This window comes from Gigantopelta aegis, chromosome 7 (assembly GCF_016097555.1).
Source record: "Gigantopelta aegis isolate Gae_Host chromosome 7, Gae_host_genome, whole genome shotgun sequence".
Taxonomy (NCBI): Eukaryota; Metazoa; Mollusca; class Gastropoda; order Neomphalida; family Peltospiridae; genus Gigantopelta; species Gigantopelta aegis.
In genome coordinates, this window is record NC_054705.1 from 19836981 (window position 1) to 19855525 (window position 18545).

At 39.2% G+C, this 18545-nt stretch overlaps 1 protein-coding gene across 8 annotated transcripts in view; it reads left to right on the top strand.

The window, feature by feature from the left end:
• Nucleotides 1-9318: 9318 nt before the first annotated feature.
• Nucleotides 9319-18545, top strand: part of LOC121377040 (mucin-5AC-like) — a 35858-nt gene continuing 26631 nt past the window's right edge. For all 8 annotated transcript variants that reach the window (XM_041504883.1, XM_041504884.1, XM_041504886.1 and 5 more), the window contains exons 1-2: nucleotides 9319-9506; nucleotides 12025-12148. In XM_041504883.1, the coding sequence (XP_041360817.1) occupies nucleotides 9443-9506; nucleotides 12025-12148 (188 nt within the window). In that variant the 5' untranslated portion in view covers nucleotides 9319-9442. The remainder of the gene's footprint in view (nucleotides 9507-12024; nucleotides 12149-18545) is intronic.

Genomic DNA, 18545 nt, shown 5'->3' on the forward strand with positions numbered 1-18545 from the left:
TCAGTGCAGTCTGCGGCCCCGGTTACTCCACGGTTGAAAAGACCTGCTGCCGTCTCTCCGAGAAACTCCAGGATCCCCGAGAAACCAACCTTAACTAGGACAGGTATCCTCCTTTTTGGGCTTAGTTGGACTTTAAACGTTTTCGATCGAGTTTCAAAATCTCTATGTTTATTTTTTTTATAAATAGTCCAACGCAATTTACTTTGGCGCCCGTTCAATTGCTCAAATCACCTTAAAACCTTTTCGGCCGAGCAGTCTAACTTATTTTTGGGTTTAAATTCTTAGTCCGGACATGATGTTAGGAGCAGTTATTCTCCGTAGACTTCAGCTTTTTCTAGATAGACCCGAAGGAATCGAAATTACGCCAGTCAGAACACGGCCCATTTTCGGTGTCTACTAGTCGGTCCGCGCAGTCGCTGGACACAACTAAATTCTTATTCCAAAATCTGCCCACTTCAAACTTATCCCCCACCCTTTTCTGTCCTGGACTTAGTCACTGGCAAAGGCCAGAGATTATGCCCAGGACAGACATGCTTGAAACCTTCGTGGTATATAAGCATGTAAATAAATATTGGAATGGAATCTGTTGGCTCAGAATATCATATTTCCAGCAGGCGACATACTTTACAACAGAGCCGTGCTCACTTGCGACACGTGTGTTCTTCATTAACGTATTTAGCAGACGATATAATATATTATTTCATTGTTTCTGTATTTTAAGACCTAGCTACACACCTGATAGCCTCTGTGGCAACTGGCTAATGTTTTCTTTGTGAAATAAAGTGTCAAACCAAGGAACACTGTTTGTTTTCCGTACCTCTATCTCTATTCAATCACGCTATCCTGGACACACACACACACACACACACACACACACACACACACACACACACACACACACACACACACACACACACACACACACAGAGTTAACTAGGACAATTCCGGTTTTTTCTTCGAGTCGACTCTGAATATCTCGGCGGCAGATTGACGGACTTTTATGGAGATTATTGACCCAAGTATTCCGAGTGTAAATTCGACGTCACAAAAAGTTAAATTTGTGTTGTTTAACAACACCACTGGATCACATTGATTAATTAATCATCGGCTATTGGATGTCAAACATTTGTAATGCTGACACGTAGTCATCAGTGGAAACCCGCTACGTTTTTCTAATGCAGCATGGGATCTTTTATATGCACTTTCCCACAGACAGGAATTCACATACCACGGACTTTGTCCAGTTGTGGTGTACTGGTTGGAACGAGACAACAACACTCAGCCGAATGGGTCCACAGAGGTGATTCGATCCTGCGACGCAAGCACCTTAAGCGAGCACTCAACCGACTGAGTTAAATCCCACACCCCTTTTACGAAAAGATGCGAAGTGTTTCGATCACAAACGTTTCACATGATTCTGACGTGCTCGAAATTGTTGTTAATGAATTTGTGTGGAGGAACAGTGGCATAGCAAGGGGGTGGGGTGTGGTGGTGGGTGAGATGCAAGAGGGCTATGCTCCTTAATCAAATTTTAAAATTGATTAAATTTTATAAAATCATACATACATACATACACACATATAGATATACATACATATATATATATATATATATATATATATATATATATATATATATATATATATATATATATATATATATATTTATTACCCATATGGTCTACAATTCTACGACATTCGCGGTTTCTGAAACTGATATCATTCCACGTCACTGTAATTGACATGGCTTAATATTATTAACGCCGATTGTGAAGCGATAAATTATAACATTCGCTCTCGCTCGGGGAATAATTCCATTTTATAATTACTGTTTTGTAATAGGCGTCTTGATTTTTTAGATCACGTAATAGCATTTTAACCATTCTTCCATGAACGTGAAAACTGCACTTTTTCGGTAAACAAGGGAATCCCCGAGGATTCCATCGTTTCTGTTTTTATCCCAGTTTCGTCTGCACTGTGCGTGAAGGTGACAATTCAGGCTTTAAAGGACTCCGGTTTTGAACTGAGACACATAATGTATATGGCAGGTCACAAAAACGAAGCTTCTATTAAAAGTTTTAGCAGAGGATGCTCAACAAATCAAAAGAGAGACATGAGCGCAGCTCTGTCATATTTAACAAAAACACCAAATCGACAACTTACACTCGCGAAAACACATACGCCTTCGTGCACAATTACGCTACCTGTCCTTTCCGAGAATAATATCACACAATCACAAACTTCCTCTGAAATCCACACACAAAGTAACACTGAAACCACTGTATCCCTTTCAAGTCAGTCTTCACATTCATTTTTCACTAATTCAACTTTTGACAACTGCACTTTTAATATAGCATATAAATCTTCTAAATAATTTGACGCTCTCCCTTATGTTAAAATTCATACACTAACCGTTTTACAACAGATCTTCCATTTAAGTATATAGATTGTTCAATTCTTAATTAATTATCGTTTGATATTTTTTAGAAAAAAACCACTGTTTGCGTTATCAGTTGATGTTCAATTATTTTAAATTTTATAACGTTTTATCCATATTTGATTCAAAAAATTAAAATGTATAAAACGTCATGTAAATCATTATAATGAATCGGAGATTTGACGGAAAAACCCGAATGCAACGTTCTAAGGGAATTACCTTATTTGTGTATTGATACAGTTGTAAATCATTATAATGAATCGGATATTTGACGGAAAAACCCGAATGCAACGTTCTAAGGGAATTACCTTATTTGTGTATTGATACAGTTGTAAATCATTATAATGAATCGGATATTTGACGGAAAAACCCGAATGCAACGTTCTAAGGGAATTACCTTATTTGTGTATTGATACAGTTGTAAATCATTGTGGAATATAGTTCGATTGGGTTTTTTAATATAGTTTTGTATAATGGCAATACTAATCAAGGCCGTAGCTAGCCCACCCCCCACCCCCACCCCCCCCCCCCCGAAAAAATCCGGAAAGCATTATAGAAACTTAAGAAAATTCTCTTCTGAACTGTTTAACTGTTTAAGGAGTTTTAGACTATTAACTACTCAGTTCCCCCCCCCCCCCCCCCCCCCCCCCCCCCCCCCCCCCCCCCCCCCCCCCGTGTCCAAACAAAAAATCCTAGCTACGTCCCTGCTAACCAGCTAATGCTACGCCATTCATACAGTGTGTAAAACGATTTTGGTGTTTATCATCGCAGAACGTCAAAAGTATAACGTTCAATTCTTAAATAAAATAATTCCGAAACTCGTTTCATAAATTCCGCATATAACACTCCCGCTAATGTAATAAACTATCTTTCTTTATATAAGTATTGTTCGTCATTTTTGTGAATTTATCAATGTATAACAGTCACACATTTTATATATACGTTTATGGGTATATATAGCTATAGGCGTAATGTTTGTATATAAGCAAAATATAATAATTAAATTTCCGTTACATTCATTGCAATATAACGTCATCCCATTGGTCCAGACGTAGCAACGGGAGTTTGATCAATTCTCGATGAACGTAAAAAGTGCGTTCTCAAGGAACGTCATATCTGATGACGTCATTTTATATGGGCAAGTTGTTTTATTGAGCGTTATTGTTTATGGACCAAAAATAATTCAAAATAAAGTATGCACTTTTAGTGTTATTATTGACAAGTGTGATTCAGATTTAATTATAAGTATTGCCTATGATATGAGAACGGCTTGGCCGATTTCACACAGTTTGCGGATAATCTTTTTTTCATACCCCGATGAACGTAAAAAAAATAACAGACAGTCCTTAATTAAATAATTTTGTCAAGACGCCAACATTAAATAAGTGGGATATAGCACCTTTAACAACAGGAAACTATTCAGAACAGTCTGTATAGTTCTTTGTTTAAAAAACAAACCCACCGACGGCAGACTTTTATTCACACAATATGATGTGATGGGTCTTGTTATGTAGGTTAATGTACTGAAAAAAAACACACACACACATAAAAAGGAGAAGAATAAACGTGACAAGGTGTACCGTGCTAAACAGAGCATACTATGAAATATATTCTACACTGAAGTATTACCGATCACGAATATATTTAGATATAGTAAGGTCCTGTAGTGCCCACAAATGTCACAACGACCACAAATGTCACAACGACCACAAATGTCGTAATGTTACTGCCACAAATGTTCTAATCGACCACAAAATTAATGTCACACGATAATAATAAAACATAGAACATCTCTCTCTCTCTCTCTCTCTCTCTCTCTCTCTCTCTCTCTCTCTCTCTCTCTCTCTCTCTCTCTCTCTCTCTCTCTCTCTCTCTCTCTCTCTCTCGCTGAGCTACGCCCCACTCTTCTTTATTATGATATCACATTTCGTAGGACACTGTATACATTCAGTATTTGATTGATTGAAACATATTTTATTGCTTTCACAAATGGATTAGATACATATATTTTGTTCTATCTTACTAAGTCTTCTGTAAACCTCTATATAACAAAGAACTTACAAAAGTCAACTTTATTAGCAGCTGGTCGTTATATACAGATTAAAATAGATGCATTGGTATACGTAATGTAGCGCTTGAAGTACCCGTTATTGATGTGTGGTTGTTAAATAACAGTCTTGTTCACACTAACATTACTTATATGGTGCTGAATATGGTACGAGAGTCATTTTATTCAACAGTGCTTTTACACAGTGTAATATTGATTTGATATCGAGTTTTCAGACCACTAAGTTGGTGCTAATAATGAAACATTTTAGGGGATGCTACAGTGGGAATAGATCCTGTAATCCTGCCGAGCAAGGGACACTATATTTGAGCTAAGGGTATAACCCCAAAAGAACAAAACAAGAAAACATTTTAAAAACGTCAATGTAAATTATGTCATTGTGGTTGTTGAGTTGCGTCATTTGTCGTTGTGACATTTGTGGCGTTCAGCGTTGTGACATTTATGGTCGATTGTGTGACATTTATGGTCGATTGTGTGACATTTGTGGCAGTAACATCTGTGGGCACTACAGACGTACACAACATATTTTATTTACTGTTACATGGCGTCGAACATATGGTTAAGGACCACACAGACATTGAGAGACGAAACCCGCTGTCGCCACCTCATGGGCTACTCTTTTCGATTAGCAGCAGGGTATTTTTTGTATGCACCATCTCACAGACAGGATAGTACATACCACGGCCTTTGTTACACCAGTCGTGGTGCACTGGCTGGAACGAGAAATAGCCCAATGGGCCCACCGACGGGGATCGATCCTAGATAGACCGAACATCAAGCGAGCGCTTTACCACTGAGCTACGCCACTCCCCCCCCCCCCCCCCCCCCCACACACACACACCGATCACGAATATGTTTAGATATAGTTTGGGCCGACCTCGGTAAGGACGGTGTGTGTGTATTTTATTTACTATGCACGCATCGGCTATTATCTAGCTACGTTTGTGACATGGACGTTTCTTTGCAGGTAATATTCATAATACTATACTCAGATTTTATTGTTTAGATTATCAAGTTCCGTACATTCGAAGTGTTTTTGGTCATCCTCGTGTTTTTAATATCGCAAAATGCATTTCTCACATTTTTAAAAAACGCACGTGCGTCTGAGAAGTAACAGTTATAGAGTCGACATTTAGTCTATTTTTAGAGAGTGTTTCACCATTTCAAAGTCACAGACTCATGTTTCACTCAATTGTAATTTTATCCAAATATGTTACAGGTTTGTAGATTAACTAAACTTAGTGTTAATTTTCACGGGTTAAAACTAGGGTATGTCTCTTTAAACTGTATCCTAACCGGATGCGTGCGACGCGAGCGACACGGCACTATTTATAGCCTTACCAGACGCGACCATAACTCCTGTCATAACGACAGGCGTGTGCTACAACAGCTTGTTCTGAATGTGCACGTAAAACCCTATGACATGATATGACATGCGACCATAACGACAGTCTTCTTTTTAAAAATTGTTATCAACAGTTGAAACCGCCAAGTAAAAGTTGTTTGATTAGTTAATATACTCTTCAAAAAAAGAAACACAAAAGGGTACAAATGGGTTATAACTCCGATTTTATGTTTCCTACCGGTTCATGCTTTGTGAATATAAGGTCATTGCATGTCCCAAACACATTCCCACGGTTACATTCGATAAAACGCAGCTACTGTACAATAAAGTTCCAAAATGTGAATATTCGCAAAAACGCAGCCACGTGCAAACCATGTCACCACTGCACGTGCGTTGTCTGCACGTGCAACATGAACACCGACAGTATAAAAGTGCAGGGTGTTCGCTTGCCTGGCCTCTGTATCTGGCCGACAGTTGACAATCCAGGACATGCCACGTCTCAGTGAACCGCAGAGAAACAATGCCATCGGCCGACTAGACGCAGGCGAATCCAGAACGGCCGTTGCCAGGGCATTCCATGTGTCCCCAAGCACCATCTCCAGACTGTGGGACCGTTACCAGCAACATGGATCAACACGTGACCTCCCTAGATCCGGTCGACCACGGGTCACTACCCCCGGGCAGGACCGCAACATCCGGGTACGCCACCTTCGGGAACGATTGACTACTGCCACCTCCACAGCCGCAGCAATACCAGGTTTGCGCAGGATATCCGACCAGACCGTACGGAACCGCCTACGTGAGGTAGGAATTCGTGCCAGACGTCCAGTTCGAGGTGTCATCTTAACACCACAACACCGTCGACTCCGACTGCAGTGGTGCCAGATTCATCGACAATGGCCTCAACTGCGATGGAGACAGGTGTGGTTCAGTGACGAGTCCCGATTTCTGCTCCGACGTCATGATGGAAGATGTCGCGTGTATAGGCGTCGTGGTGAACGTTATGCGGCAAACTGCGTGCAGGAAGTGGACAGATTCGGCGGGGGTAGTGTCATGGTGTGGGCAGCCATCTCACACACTGGCAGAACTGACCTGGTCCACGTGCAGGGCAACCTGAATGCACAGGGCTACATTGACCAGATCCTCCGGCCACACATCGTTCCAGTTATGGCCAACTCCAACGCAGTGTTCCAACATGACAACGCCAGGCCTCACACAGCACGTCTCACAACGGCTTTCCTACAGAACAACAACATTAATGTCCTTCCTTGGCCATCGATATCACCGGATTTGAACCCAATTGAGCATCTATGGGACGAGTTGGACCGACGCCTCCGACAGCGACAACCACAGCCCCAGACCCTGCCCGAGCTGGCAGCAGCCTTGCAGGCCGAGTGGGCCACCATCCCCCGGGACGTCATCCGTACTCTGGTTGCTTCAATGGGCAGGCGGTGCCAGGCAGTTGTCAACACACGCGGAGGCCACACCCGGTATTGACTCCAGATGACCTTGACCTTGGTGGTGTGTCCTATCACTTACTCACAATGGACTAGAGTGAATTGTGAACAATCCTGCAACATTTGGTAATTATCGGACTCACCATTCAATAATTAAATCAATTCTCCAAATGTTACGACAATGTGGTTTTGCGTTTCTTCTTTTGAAGAGTATATATGTGTTTTGCTCGAGTCGCGCGAAAAAAATTGAAACAATTCCTATTGGTATTTTGTCGCGCGCTCGACTACATGAATCTGTCGCGCAGTACGCGTGCGGTTAGGATGAAGCAATTGAAATCAATGGTTTCTATAACAAATCTCTCGCGTCGCACGCGTCCGGTCAGGATGCAGCTTAAAGCTGTATCCTCACCGGCCGCGAGCGATTATTTTAGAAATAATTGATTTCCATTGCCGCATCCTAACTGCACGCGCGCGACGCGACAGATTTATATGTCGCGTTGCACGCGTGCGGTTAGGATGCAGCAATTGAAATCAATGATTTCTAAAATAATCGCTCGCATCGCTCGCATCGTTCGCGTCGCTCGCGGCCGGTTAGGATACAGCTTTAGGATGCAGCTTTTGGATACAGCTTTTTTTTTTTTGGGGGGGGGGGGGGGCGCAGAAACAACGTTTAGTATACTGGGGACCACGGCATACACAAACACACACGTGTGTGTGTGTGTGTGTGTATATGTGTGTGTGTGTGTGTGTATATATATATATATATATATATATATATATATATATATATATATATATATATATATATATATATATATATATATATATATATATATGTGTTCTATGTATATGTATATGTAAATGTATATTAGAGCTGCAACGATTCACTCATGTAGTCGGTGTACCGAATGCAGGCTATCCACGATACGTATTCGTTATTAGGTACCCAAAGAATTGAATATAATCGTGTTTTTTTTTAAATATCTTTATTATTATTATTATTATTATTATTATTATTATTATTATTATTATTATTATTTATATAAATTTAGAAGTTTGCAAGCTGTATTTACACACAAAAGTATTTTAAGGAGTCTGTTTTGTTTTTTCTTGTTAATTTTCTTTTTATTACTATTTTGTTTTTATAACTGACATTTAATTATTTAATTTTCAACATCTAACATTCCAAAGTTTAATGTTAATACATCCTATTATTTAAATGCTATTTTTGACTTTTGTTCACTGGTGGCTTGCTTCATTCAGAAAGTCAGTAGTACAGTATTGGTAGATTCACTGAAATTATTGGTATTCGTGAATATTTATTCATATTCGAGACATCATATTCGTGATACGTATCGTATTCGCCATTTGGTGTATTCGTTGCAGCTCTATTGTATAGATATAGATATGTATATATGTATATGCATATGCATATACATATATACATATTTATATCTATATCTATCTATCTATCTATCTATCTATCTATCTATATATATATATATATATATATATATATATATATATATATATATATATATATATATATATATATTTAATGGGGAAAACATTCCAGCCAGTGCACCACAACTGGTATTTCAAAGACCGTGGTATGTGCCATCCTGTCTGTGATATGGTGCATATAAAATATCCTTTGATACCAATAGAAAAATGTAGCGGGTTTTCTCTCTAAGACTATATGTCACAGTTACATAATGTATGATTAATAAATCAATGTGCTCTAGTATTGTCGTTAAACAAAACAAACTTTTGAAATATTTAATTAACACGTCAGTTTGTTTCACCTCCTGAAATTACGGATTTATGTTTAACCATTTGACGCCCTTAACGATACGTATCAACCCCTCTCAACCCCTCCACCCAATACGCCACTGTGTATTATGTCAAAGTGTTCTGTCAATTCATAATTTAACAACACAATAACAACAATAACCGCGACTCCCATTGGCTGTTATGACGTCAGGTAATTGCTAGCGTATCACAAAACACTTCCCTGTTGGATGTAGTTTTGTTTGAGCAGTTGTTCTACATCTGCAAACGGGATGACCTACCCGCGGAGACTAAACTGAAATTGGCGATCTCTTAAGGGAACACGTATACATTTATTTTACCGTTATGGGATACGTAATTACAGCAGTGTTGTTCCTGGTTGCTTCTACGCATACCCTGACGTATTCAGGTAATACATGGTTTATATTAGACCTCATTTGTACCTGTAGGAGGGTGGGGCGTAGCCATGACAGACGTGCGCTACAACAGCTTGTTCTGAATGTGCACGTAGCCCTGTGGTAAGGGGCGAGACGTAGCCCAGTGGTAAAGCGATCGCTTGATGCACGGTCGGTTTGGGATCGATCCCCGTCAGTGAGCCCATTGGGCTATATTTCGTTCCAGCCTATGGAATGGTGCATATAAAAGATTCCTTGCTGCTAATCAAAAAGAGTAGCCCAATATCTGTGTGGCCCTTAACCATATGTCCGACGGCATATAACCGTAAATTAAATTTGTTGAGTGCGTAGTTAAATAAATCATTTCCTTGCTTCCTCTGTGGTAAAACGTTCGCTTGATTGCGGTCGGTCTGGGGTCGATGCTCGTCGGTGGGCCCATTGGTGCTATTTCTCGTTCCAGCCAGTGCACCACGACTGGTATATCAAAGGCCGTGGTGTGTGCTATCATGTCTGCGGGATGGTTCATATAAAAAATCCTTTACTACTAATGGAAAAATGTAATGGGTTTCCTCACTAAGACTATGTCAAAATTACCAAATGTTTGATTAATAAATCAATGCGCTCTAGTGATGTCGTTAAACCAAACAAACTTTAATCTTTGTAAGTTCGTGCCTAGCCTAATGCTACTTGAGACACCGTAAAAAAAATATAATAGCAGCAATGTTATGTCCCGGACCAGGGAAAAAACGGTGTTTTATTTTTAGTAATAATTATAATTTGGCTTGATATTAAAAGAAACCTGGTTTAGAAATCAAAAAAGTTTATTTTTGTGCACTTGGTAAAAACATTGGTCAATATATAAATAAACGAAGCCTGTTTTTCTTAAACGCAGGTGTTTAAGCATGATAAATGTATGTAGTTACACGCGTGTAAAACATAAACATGTTATCATAGTTTGACACTCAATAGCCGATATATTTTTGTGCTGCGGTGTCGTTAAACACATATTCTATTCTATTCTGTTCTATTCGATTCTATTCGATATAAACATGCCTTATTAATCCGGCCCGTACTCTGACATAGTGAAAAATGTCATCTACTCATGGAGTTTGAAATTATATTTTCTTGAGTAGCCTATCCTACAAAATCTACATTTGATTATTCCTTTTTGTCTGTATGTAGTTTAAGAAAACAAATCGAGAAATAATAATTTGATAATGCATGAACAGACGACGTTCATCACAACTAATGTTTTATTTACATAAACTTTAGCATTTTAAAAAAAATTGTTTTTATTCTATCTTTACGTCAAGACAAACTGGAAATATTGACCCTCCCCAACCCCACGAAAACCCCCCCCACCACAAAACACCCCCCCCCCCCCTCCCCCCCTGCAAAAAAAAGCAAACAAATAAACTGATGCTGATGTGGAAATACAAGATACGTAAACATTGATGGTGGATTATTTTCCTTTAAAAATCCATATATTTATATTGCCTTTCTGAGCTCCATAAACATATGCATGGTTTACCAAGCATTTCAGTGAAACAAATACGGAATAATAATTGAGTTGCCAGCTATTATCAAATTTATGTTCCGACTGAAATTATAGTCATTGACAAATTGTACATATTAGTTCAAAACAGATACAAATTTAATAATAACTGCAAAGGTTATTGCTGTATATATTATCTCGTAAACTCTAACACCGGATATCTCGAGAACACAATACCTGGAAAATCTTTCATAATTATTTTCGTGTTATCGAAGGTATTTGTTTTGTTTTTATTTTTGTTCCTCGCTGTGTCGAACACTCGATATTTCGAATACTAGATACCTTGAACGTATTTGATAGTGCTTCTCGTGTTATCGAAGTTGCTGATGTGACACTATTTGTTTTATTTTTGTTACTGGCTGTGTTGAACACACGATATCTCGAACATACGATACCTTGAACCTATTTGACTGAGATTTCCGTGTTATCAAAGATGCTGATGGCATATTGTTTGTTTTGGTTTTATTTTTGTTACTGAATTTGTATAACGCCCCACATCTCGAACACCCGATACCTTAAAGGGACATTCCTGAGTTTGCTACATTGTAAGATGTTTCAACTAATAAAATATTTCTACGATTAAACGTATATATTAAATATATTTTCTTGTTTAGAATATCAGTGTCTGTATATTCAATGTGTTTCTTGTCTTAATATTTGTAAGAAGCCCAAACTGGATTTTGTCTTCAAATAATTTAATACGTACGAAAAAAAAATATTTTAGGGAATAAAATGAAATGTAACCTAGTACAAATATTAGAACGATCAGAAACATGTTTAATATACAGCCACTAATATATTATGTAGACAAATATATTTGATATGTAATTACAATCGTTAAAAAGTCTCTGTTAGTCAATAACATCTTAAATACTGCAGCAAACTCAGGAATGTCCCTTTAAATCTATGTGAATGAAATTGTCGTGTTATCGACGATGCTGATGTGACACTATTCGTTTTGTTTTTATATTTGTTAGTGACTGCTTCACCATGGCCAATGCCACCACGCCAGGACATTTGTGGGGATACAGAGACATTTACGGCGACTACAATAAAGCAGACAATGAAGTCATCGTCCAGTTTAGTACACCCTTCAGAACAGTGAGTTATATTATTATACAAGACATGCATGGATACATCTATCTGAGGGGCGGGATGTATCCCAGTGGTAAAGCGCTCGCTTGATGCGCGGTCGGTCTAGGATTACACATTGTGCTATTTCTCTCTCCGGCCAGAACACAACGCTGGTATATCAGAGGTCAGGGTATGTGCTGTCTTGTCTGAGGGAAATTGCATATAAAAAAAAATCCTTTGCAACTGTCACGGGGATTCTATAATACCCGTAACTGAATAAAACACGATTATCAAAATATCTCTCCTAACTGTATATCTATTAGATCTCTCTGTAACAGGCTGTTAAACCCTAGTATGGCTCGTCTCTAGGTACGATCAGAGATACGATCTTATGTAAAGTATATATTAATATAGCACGTTAGTTCTCTAGAAACACAACAAAAACACAATACACTTTGGAATCTGTTTTAATCTACGCTGACAAATGTACAGCCGTAGTAGTAAATTAATAACAGCAATAATAACAACCCAGAACTGATCACTTAATTAGTTAATCTCTAGGTGTCTAGTTACACAATATGCGAATCACTTCACCGTTACACCACACCCACACGTGTGATAATTGAGAAACGCTTCCAGGAGAAGTTAATTAATAAAGGAATTACAACACCATTCCTAACTGGTTAATTTTTAGTTAACCCTTACTACTCGTTCAGTAACGTGTGATAATTTAGGAACGCTTCCAGGGGAACTTAATTAATAAAGGAATTTCAGCTCTATTCCTAACGGGTTAATTTTTAATTAACCCTAACTACTCATTCAGTAACCTTGTAACACAGAATTAATACTTATCACAATAAAGACAATAACCTACAGTTTACCTAGGTCGTCTAGGATGACTGGCTAAGCTTTATATTACCAAATACTCGTATAATGTTAGAACAAAAAGTCTACGATTTACTTCGTCAGATGACCGAAGACACTGTCTAAAGAATATTGGTATAATACAGTATCAAAATATTTAAAGTCACATCAATCACATCAAGGTTATACACAGAGCAGAAATGATATTTACCAAAGTCCAAACGGACTAACGTTCCCGGGAAGCTTCCTTTTCCGTTTCTCTTAGATATCTCTAAATTCTAGCTATTTATTATAAATCAGAATACGCCTGGGGGTACAAGGCGGTACCTCACGTATCATCTCATATTCTACCTCTACTAGAGTCGGTATATTTCTCTCTGATCGTCAGTCTGGCTGTCGCCAACCGCGAGCAATCTCCAGGCCATAAACAGCACTACCGGAGATATTACGTAACTACTAGCCACATGGCCTCCGCACCTGGCTGGGTGTGTATTAGGCGTACCGATCGAGGACCGTCGCGCAGAAGTATTACGTAACAAGTTGCCCATCTGGGCTTAAGTGCAATGAAACTGCACACGGCCCTCTAACACAATTAAAATCGCCACAGGCGAAACAAATGTAAGAGCATGTACCGTCACAGCAACAAATAGAAAATTGTAGTGGGTTTCCTCTTTAAGACTAAATGTCAAAATTACCAAATGTTTGGCATCCAATAGCCGATGATTAATAAATCAATGTGCTCTAGTTGTATAATGAAATAAAACAGTCAGCCAACCCAATATCCACCCACATATCCATCTATCCATCTTTTTGTATCCATCTATCCACACACCCATCGAGCCAGCCACCTACACATCCATCCATCTATTCATCCATCCATCCACCAACCCATCCACCAACCCATCCATCCATCCATCCATCCATCCATTCACTCATCCATCTATCTGTCCGTCAATTCATGCCCCAAGGCGTAAATATAAAAATTGTATTGTGTTTTCAGGGGTATACAGTAGTTTTCTCAAGAATTGTAGGTAAAATCACTAACCAAACACACAACTCTACGTCACATATCTGTTATAGAATACACACACACATAGAAATCTGAACGACAAAACCTTCATCGGCGATCATGATCGTATCTCTGCAAAAAGAGGACTGCCACTCCCAAACCAGTGTACTAAATCAAAACTAGCACATGACAGAGCTCAATGGAAATAGCGTAGCTCTGATGACATGCACATAAACACACACACACACACACACACACACACACACACACACACACACACACATATATGTGTGTGTGTGTGTATGTATTTGTAAATGTATATGTATATGTATATGTATATGTATATGTATATATATATATATATATATATATATATATATATATATATATATATATATATATATGTATGTATGTATGTATGTATGTATGTATGTATGTATGTATGAATGTATATATACTACCGACAAAAAATAAGGGAACGACTGATGTGAATGTAACTATCGTTGACATGCACTGTTACAATACAGTGGCGTTGCATCTGAACGCTTCATCTGATCAAAATGAAATTTCACATCATGCATGAACAGCATGTGATGCACGTGCACACAGAAGATCACGTGTATGTGCTTATCGTGCAATCACCGATGCAAGTGAGGTAATCACATGCGTGAAAATGGTCCCAAGACAATACCTTAATGAAGAGACGAAACGGCGAATTGTCGGTACGATAGAGGGAGGTACGTCAATATGCCAAGTTGCCCGAATGTTTGGTAAATAAAAAAGTGTAAGTTCTAGAGTGTGGGATAAGTACCGTCAAACTAGCGGGGTTGTAACGAGACCTGGGCGTGGCAGGCCTAAAAAGACGACACCTCGACAAAATCGTACCATAACATTAATTGCTCTACGCAATAGATTCAAATCAGCTGCTGTTTTCAACAGTGAATTCCGTACAATAACAGGAAGGCGAATTTCAACATCGACCGTCAAGAACAGACTACTACTAAGCCCGCCTGAAAGCGAGGCGTCCTCTGAAGGGTGTGACCCTAACAGCTCACCATAGGCGGCAACGATTACGGTGGGCTAGGCAACACCAGGGACGGACTGTGCGACAATGGCGTTACACCATGTTTACAGACAAATCGAGGTTCTACCTCAGATTCACAGTTAGCAGAAACCGTTGTTGGCGACGTAGCGGCGAGAGATACAATTCTAGACCATGATCGGTATGGGGGTGGTACTGTCATGGTGTGTGGAAATTTGACTGGCCAGAGATATCTGGACCAAATTTTGCGTCCTGTCGTTGTTCCAGTGGCGAGAAATATTGGCAGAAATGTTGAATTTCAAGACGACAATGCCAGACCACATCGCGCTCGGATAGTCACCGATTACCTACGACAACAAGGCATACCGACAATCGACTAGCCCGCTAAGTCCCCCAATATGTCCCCTAGAGAGCACCTGTGGGACGTTCTCGGGCGGAGAGTGTACGCCAGGGACCCAGCACCCGCCAAAGTGGCCCAGCTTGCGGTAGCCCTTCAGAATGAATGGCGGGCAATACCCAGAGCAACCATACGTACATTAATCAACAGTATGCCATCAAGGTGTCGAGCATGCATCGCCCAAAATGGTGGACACACCAGATATTGATATACACGCCCCAAATTGGTTTTCCAGACGTTAATCGAAATAAAACATTCACTATCATTTCACCCGTTCCCTTATTTTGTGTCGGGAGCAAATCATCAAATTCTGGCGAAATCTGCTAACCTGAGACCTATTTACCATTTACTGCCATCAAAATGTACACCCGCAAAACTATTTGTAATCCATGAGCGGCATTGGTCAACTGGTTGGTAGGTACAGGGTTCGTAGCCCGGTACCGGCTCCAACCCAGAGTGAGTTCTTAAGGGCTTAATGGGTAGGTGTAAGGCCACTACACCCTCTTCTCTCTCATTAAACACTAACCAACTAACAACTAACCGACTGTTCTGGACAGACAGCCCAGATAGCTGAGGTGTGTGTCCAGGACAGCGTGCTTGAACATTAATTGGATATAAGCACGAAAATAAGTTGACATGAAATGAAATGTAATCCATGTAACTGCGTAGTGTTTGATTTGAACGTGTTCAAGTCGGTGAAATAAATACAATATTATTGACCTACAAATTATCCTACATTATGTCAGCATAGTGGAAGAAGAGAATACCTGTATATTTGTTCTAACGATGCCTTACATAACGTGTATTGATTCGAATTGAAACAACATGGCATAAAGTAAGTTATTTAGTGCATACGGTAAAACGTGTCCCTGGTCGTAATCCATTTTGCTTTATTAATAACAGTTTGTACGTGAATACGTCACCCAAAACATTTATTTGTGCATTTGATCTGTCTGTCTATCTGTCTGTCTGTCTGTCTGTCTATCTGTATGTCTGTCTGTCTGTCTGTCTGTCTGTCTGTCTATCTATATCTGTCTGGGGTTTTTTCTATCTGTCTGTCTGTCTGTCTGTCTATATCTGTCTGGGTTTTTTATGTCTGTCTGTCTATCTGTCTGTCTGTCTGTCTGTCTGTCTGTCTATCTATATCTGTCTGGGGTTTTTTCTATCTGTCTGTCTGTCTGTCTGTCTATATCTGTCTGGGTTTTTTATGTCTGTCTGTCTATCTGTCTGTCTGTCTGTCTGTTTGTCTCTCGCTCTCTCTCTCTCTCTCTCTCTCTCTCTCTCTCTCTCTCTCTCTCTCTCTCTCTCTATATATATATATATATATATATATAATATATATATCTGTCTGGGGTTTTCTCTCTCTCTCTCTCTCTCTCTCTCTCTCTCTCTCTCTCTCTCTCTCTCTCTCCTCTCTCTCTCTCTCTCTGTATGTATGTCTGTCTATCTATATCTGTCCGTTTTTCTATCCATCTATCTATCAATCTATCTATCTATCTATCTATCTATCTATCTATCTATCTATCTATCAATCTATCTATCTCTGATTTGTTTTATCTATCTATCTATCTATCTATCTATCTATCTATCTATCTATCTATGTTATTGTGACGGTACATGCTCTTAATTATCTTTTCGCCTGTGGCGATGTTAATTGTTTTAGAGGGTCGTGTGCACTTGGTTACGTAATACCTCCGCGCGACCGTACACACTTAGCTAGGTGCGGAGGCCATGTGGCGAGTAGTTACGTAATACCTCTGCGAGTGCGGTTTTTACAACCGTGATTTGGCGATGATGGCGACAGCCAGTCTGACGATCAGAGAAAAATATACCGACTCTGGGAGAGGTGGAATATCAGATGATAAGATTCGGTGCCGCGATGTACCCCCAGGCGATATTCGATTTATAATAAATAGCTAGAATTTTAGAGTTATCAGGAGAAGCAAAAAGGACGGCTCCCAGGGAACGTTAGTCCGTTTGGACTTTGGTAAATATATTATTTCTGCTCTGTTGTATAACCTTGATGTGATTGATGTGACTTTACATATTTTAATACTGTATTATACCAATACTCTTTAGACAGTGTCTTCGGTCATCTGACGAAGTAAATCGTAGTCTTACTGTTCTATATTTATACGAGTATTTGGTAATATAAAGCTTAGCCAGTCATCCTAGAAGACCTAGGTAGACTGTAGGTTATTGTCTTTATTGTGATAGGTACCAGTATTAATTCTGTGTTACAAGGTTACTGAATGAGTAGTTAGGGTTAATTAAAAATTAACCAGTTAGGAATAGAGCGGTAATTCCTTTATTAATTAAGTTCCCCTGGAAGCGTTTCTCCATTATCGCACGTGTGTGTGTTAGCGTTTCTCAATTGTCACACGTGTGGGTGTTGTGTCACGGTGAAGTGATTAGCATATTGTGTAAACTAGACACCTAGAGATTAACTAATTAAGTGATCAGTTCTGGGTTGTTATTATTTGTTGTTATTAATTAACTACTGCGGCAGTACATTTGTCAGCGTAGGTTAATACAGATTCCAACGTGTATTGTGTTTTTGTTGTGTTTTCTAGTGAACTAAACGTGCTATAATAATATATACTTTATATAAGATCGTAACTCTGATCATACCTAGACGAGCAACAGCGGAAATACTGCCTGTTACAGAGAGATCTAATAGATATACAGCTAGGAGAGATATTTGGACAATCGTGTTTTATTCAGTTACGGGTATTATAGAATCCCCGTGACAGTTATCTATCTATCTATCTATCTATCTATCTATCTATCTATCTATCTATAAAGTATAAAGTAAGTTATTTAGTGCATAAGGTAAAACGTGTCCCTGGTCGTAATCCATTTTGTTTGATCAATAACAGTTTGTACGTGAATACGTCACCCAAAACATTTATTTGTGCATTTGATCTGTCTGTCTGTCTGTCTGTCTGTCTGTCTGTCTGTCTGTCTGTATGTCCGTCCGTCTGTCTGTCTGTTTGTCTGTCTGTCTGTATGTCTGTTTATCTGTCTGTCTGTATGTCTGTCTGTCTGTCTATATATATCTGTCTGGGGGGTTTTCTATCTGTCTGTCTGTCTATATCTGTCTGGGTTTTTT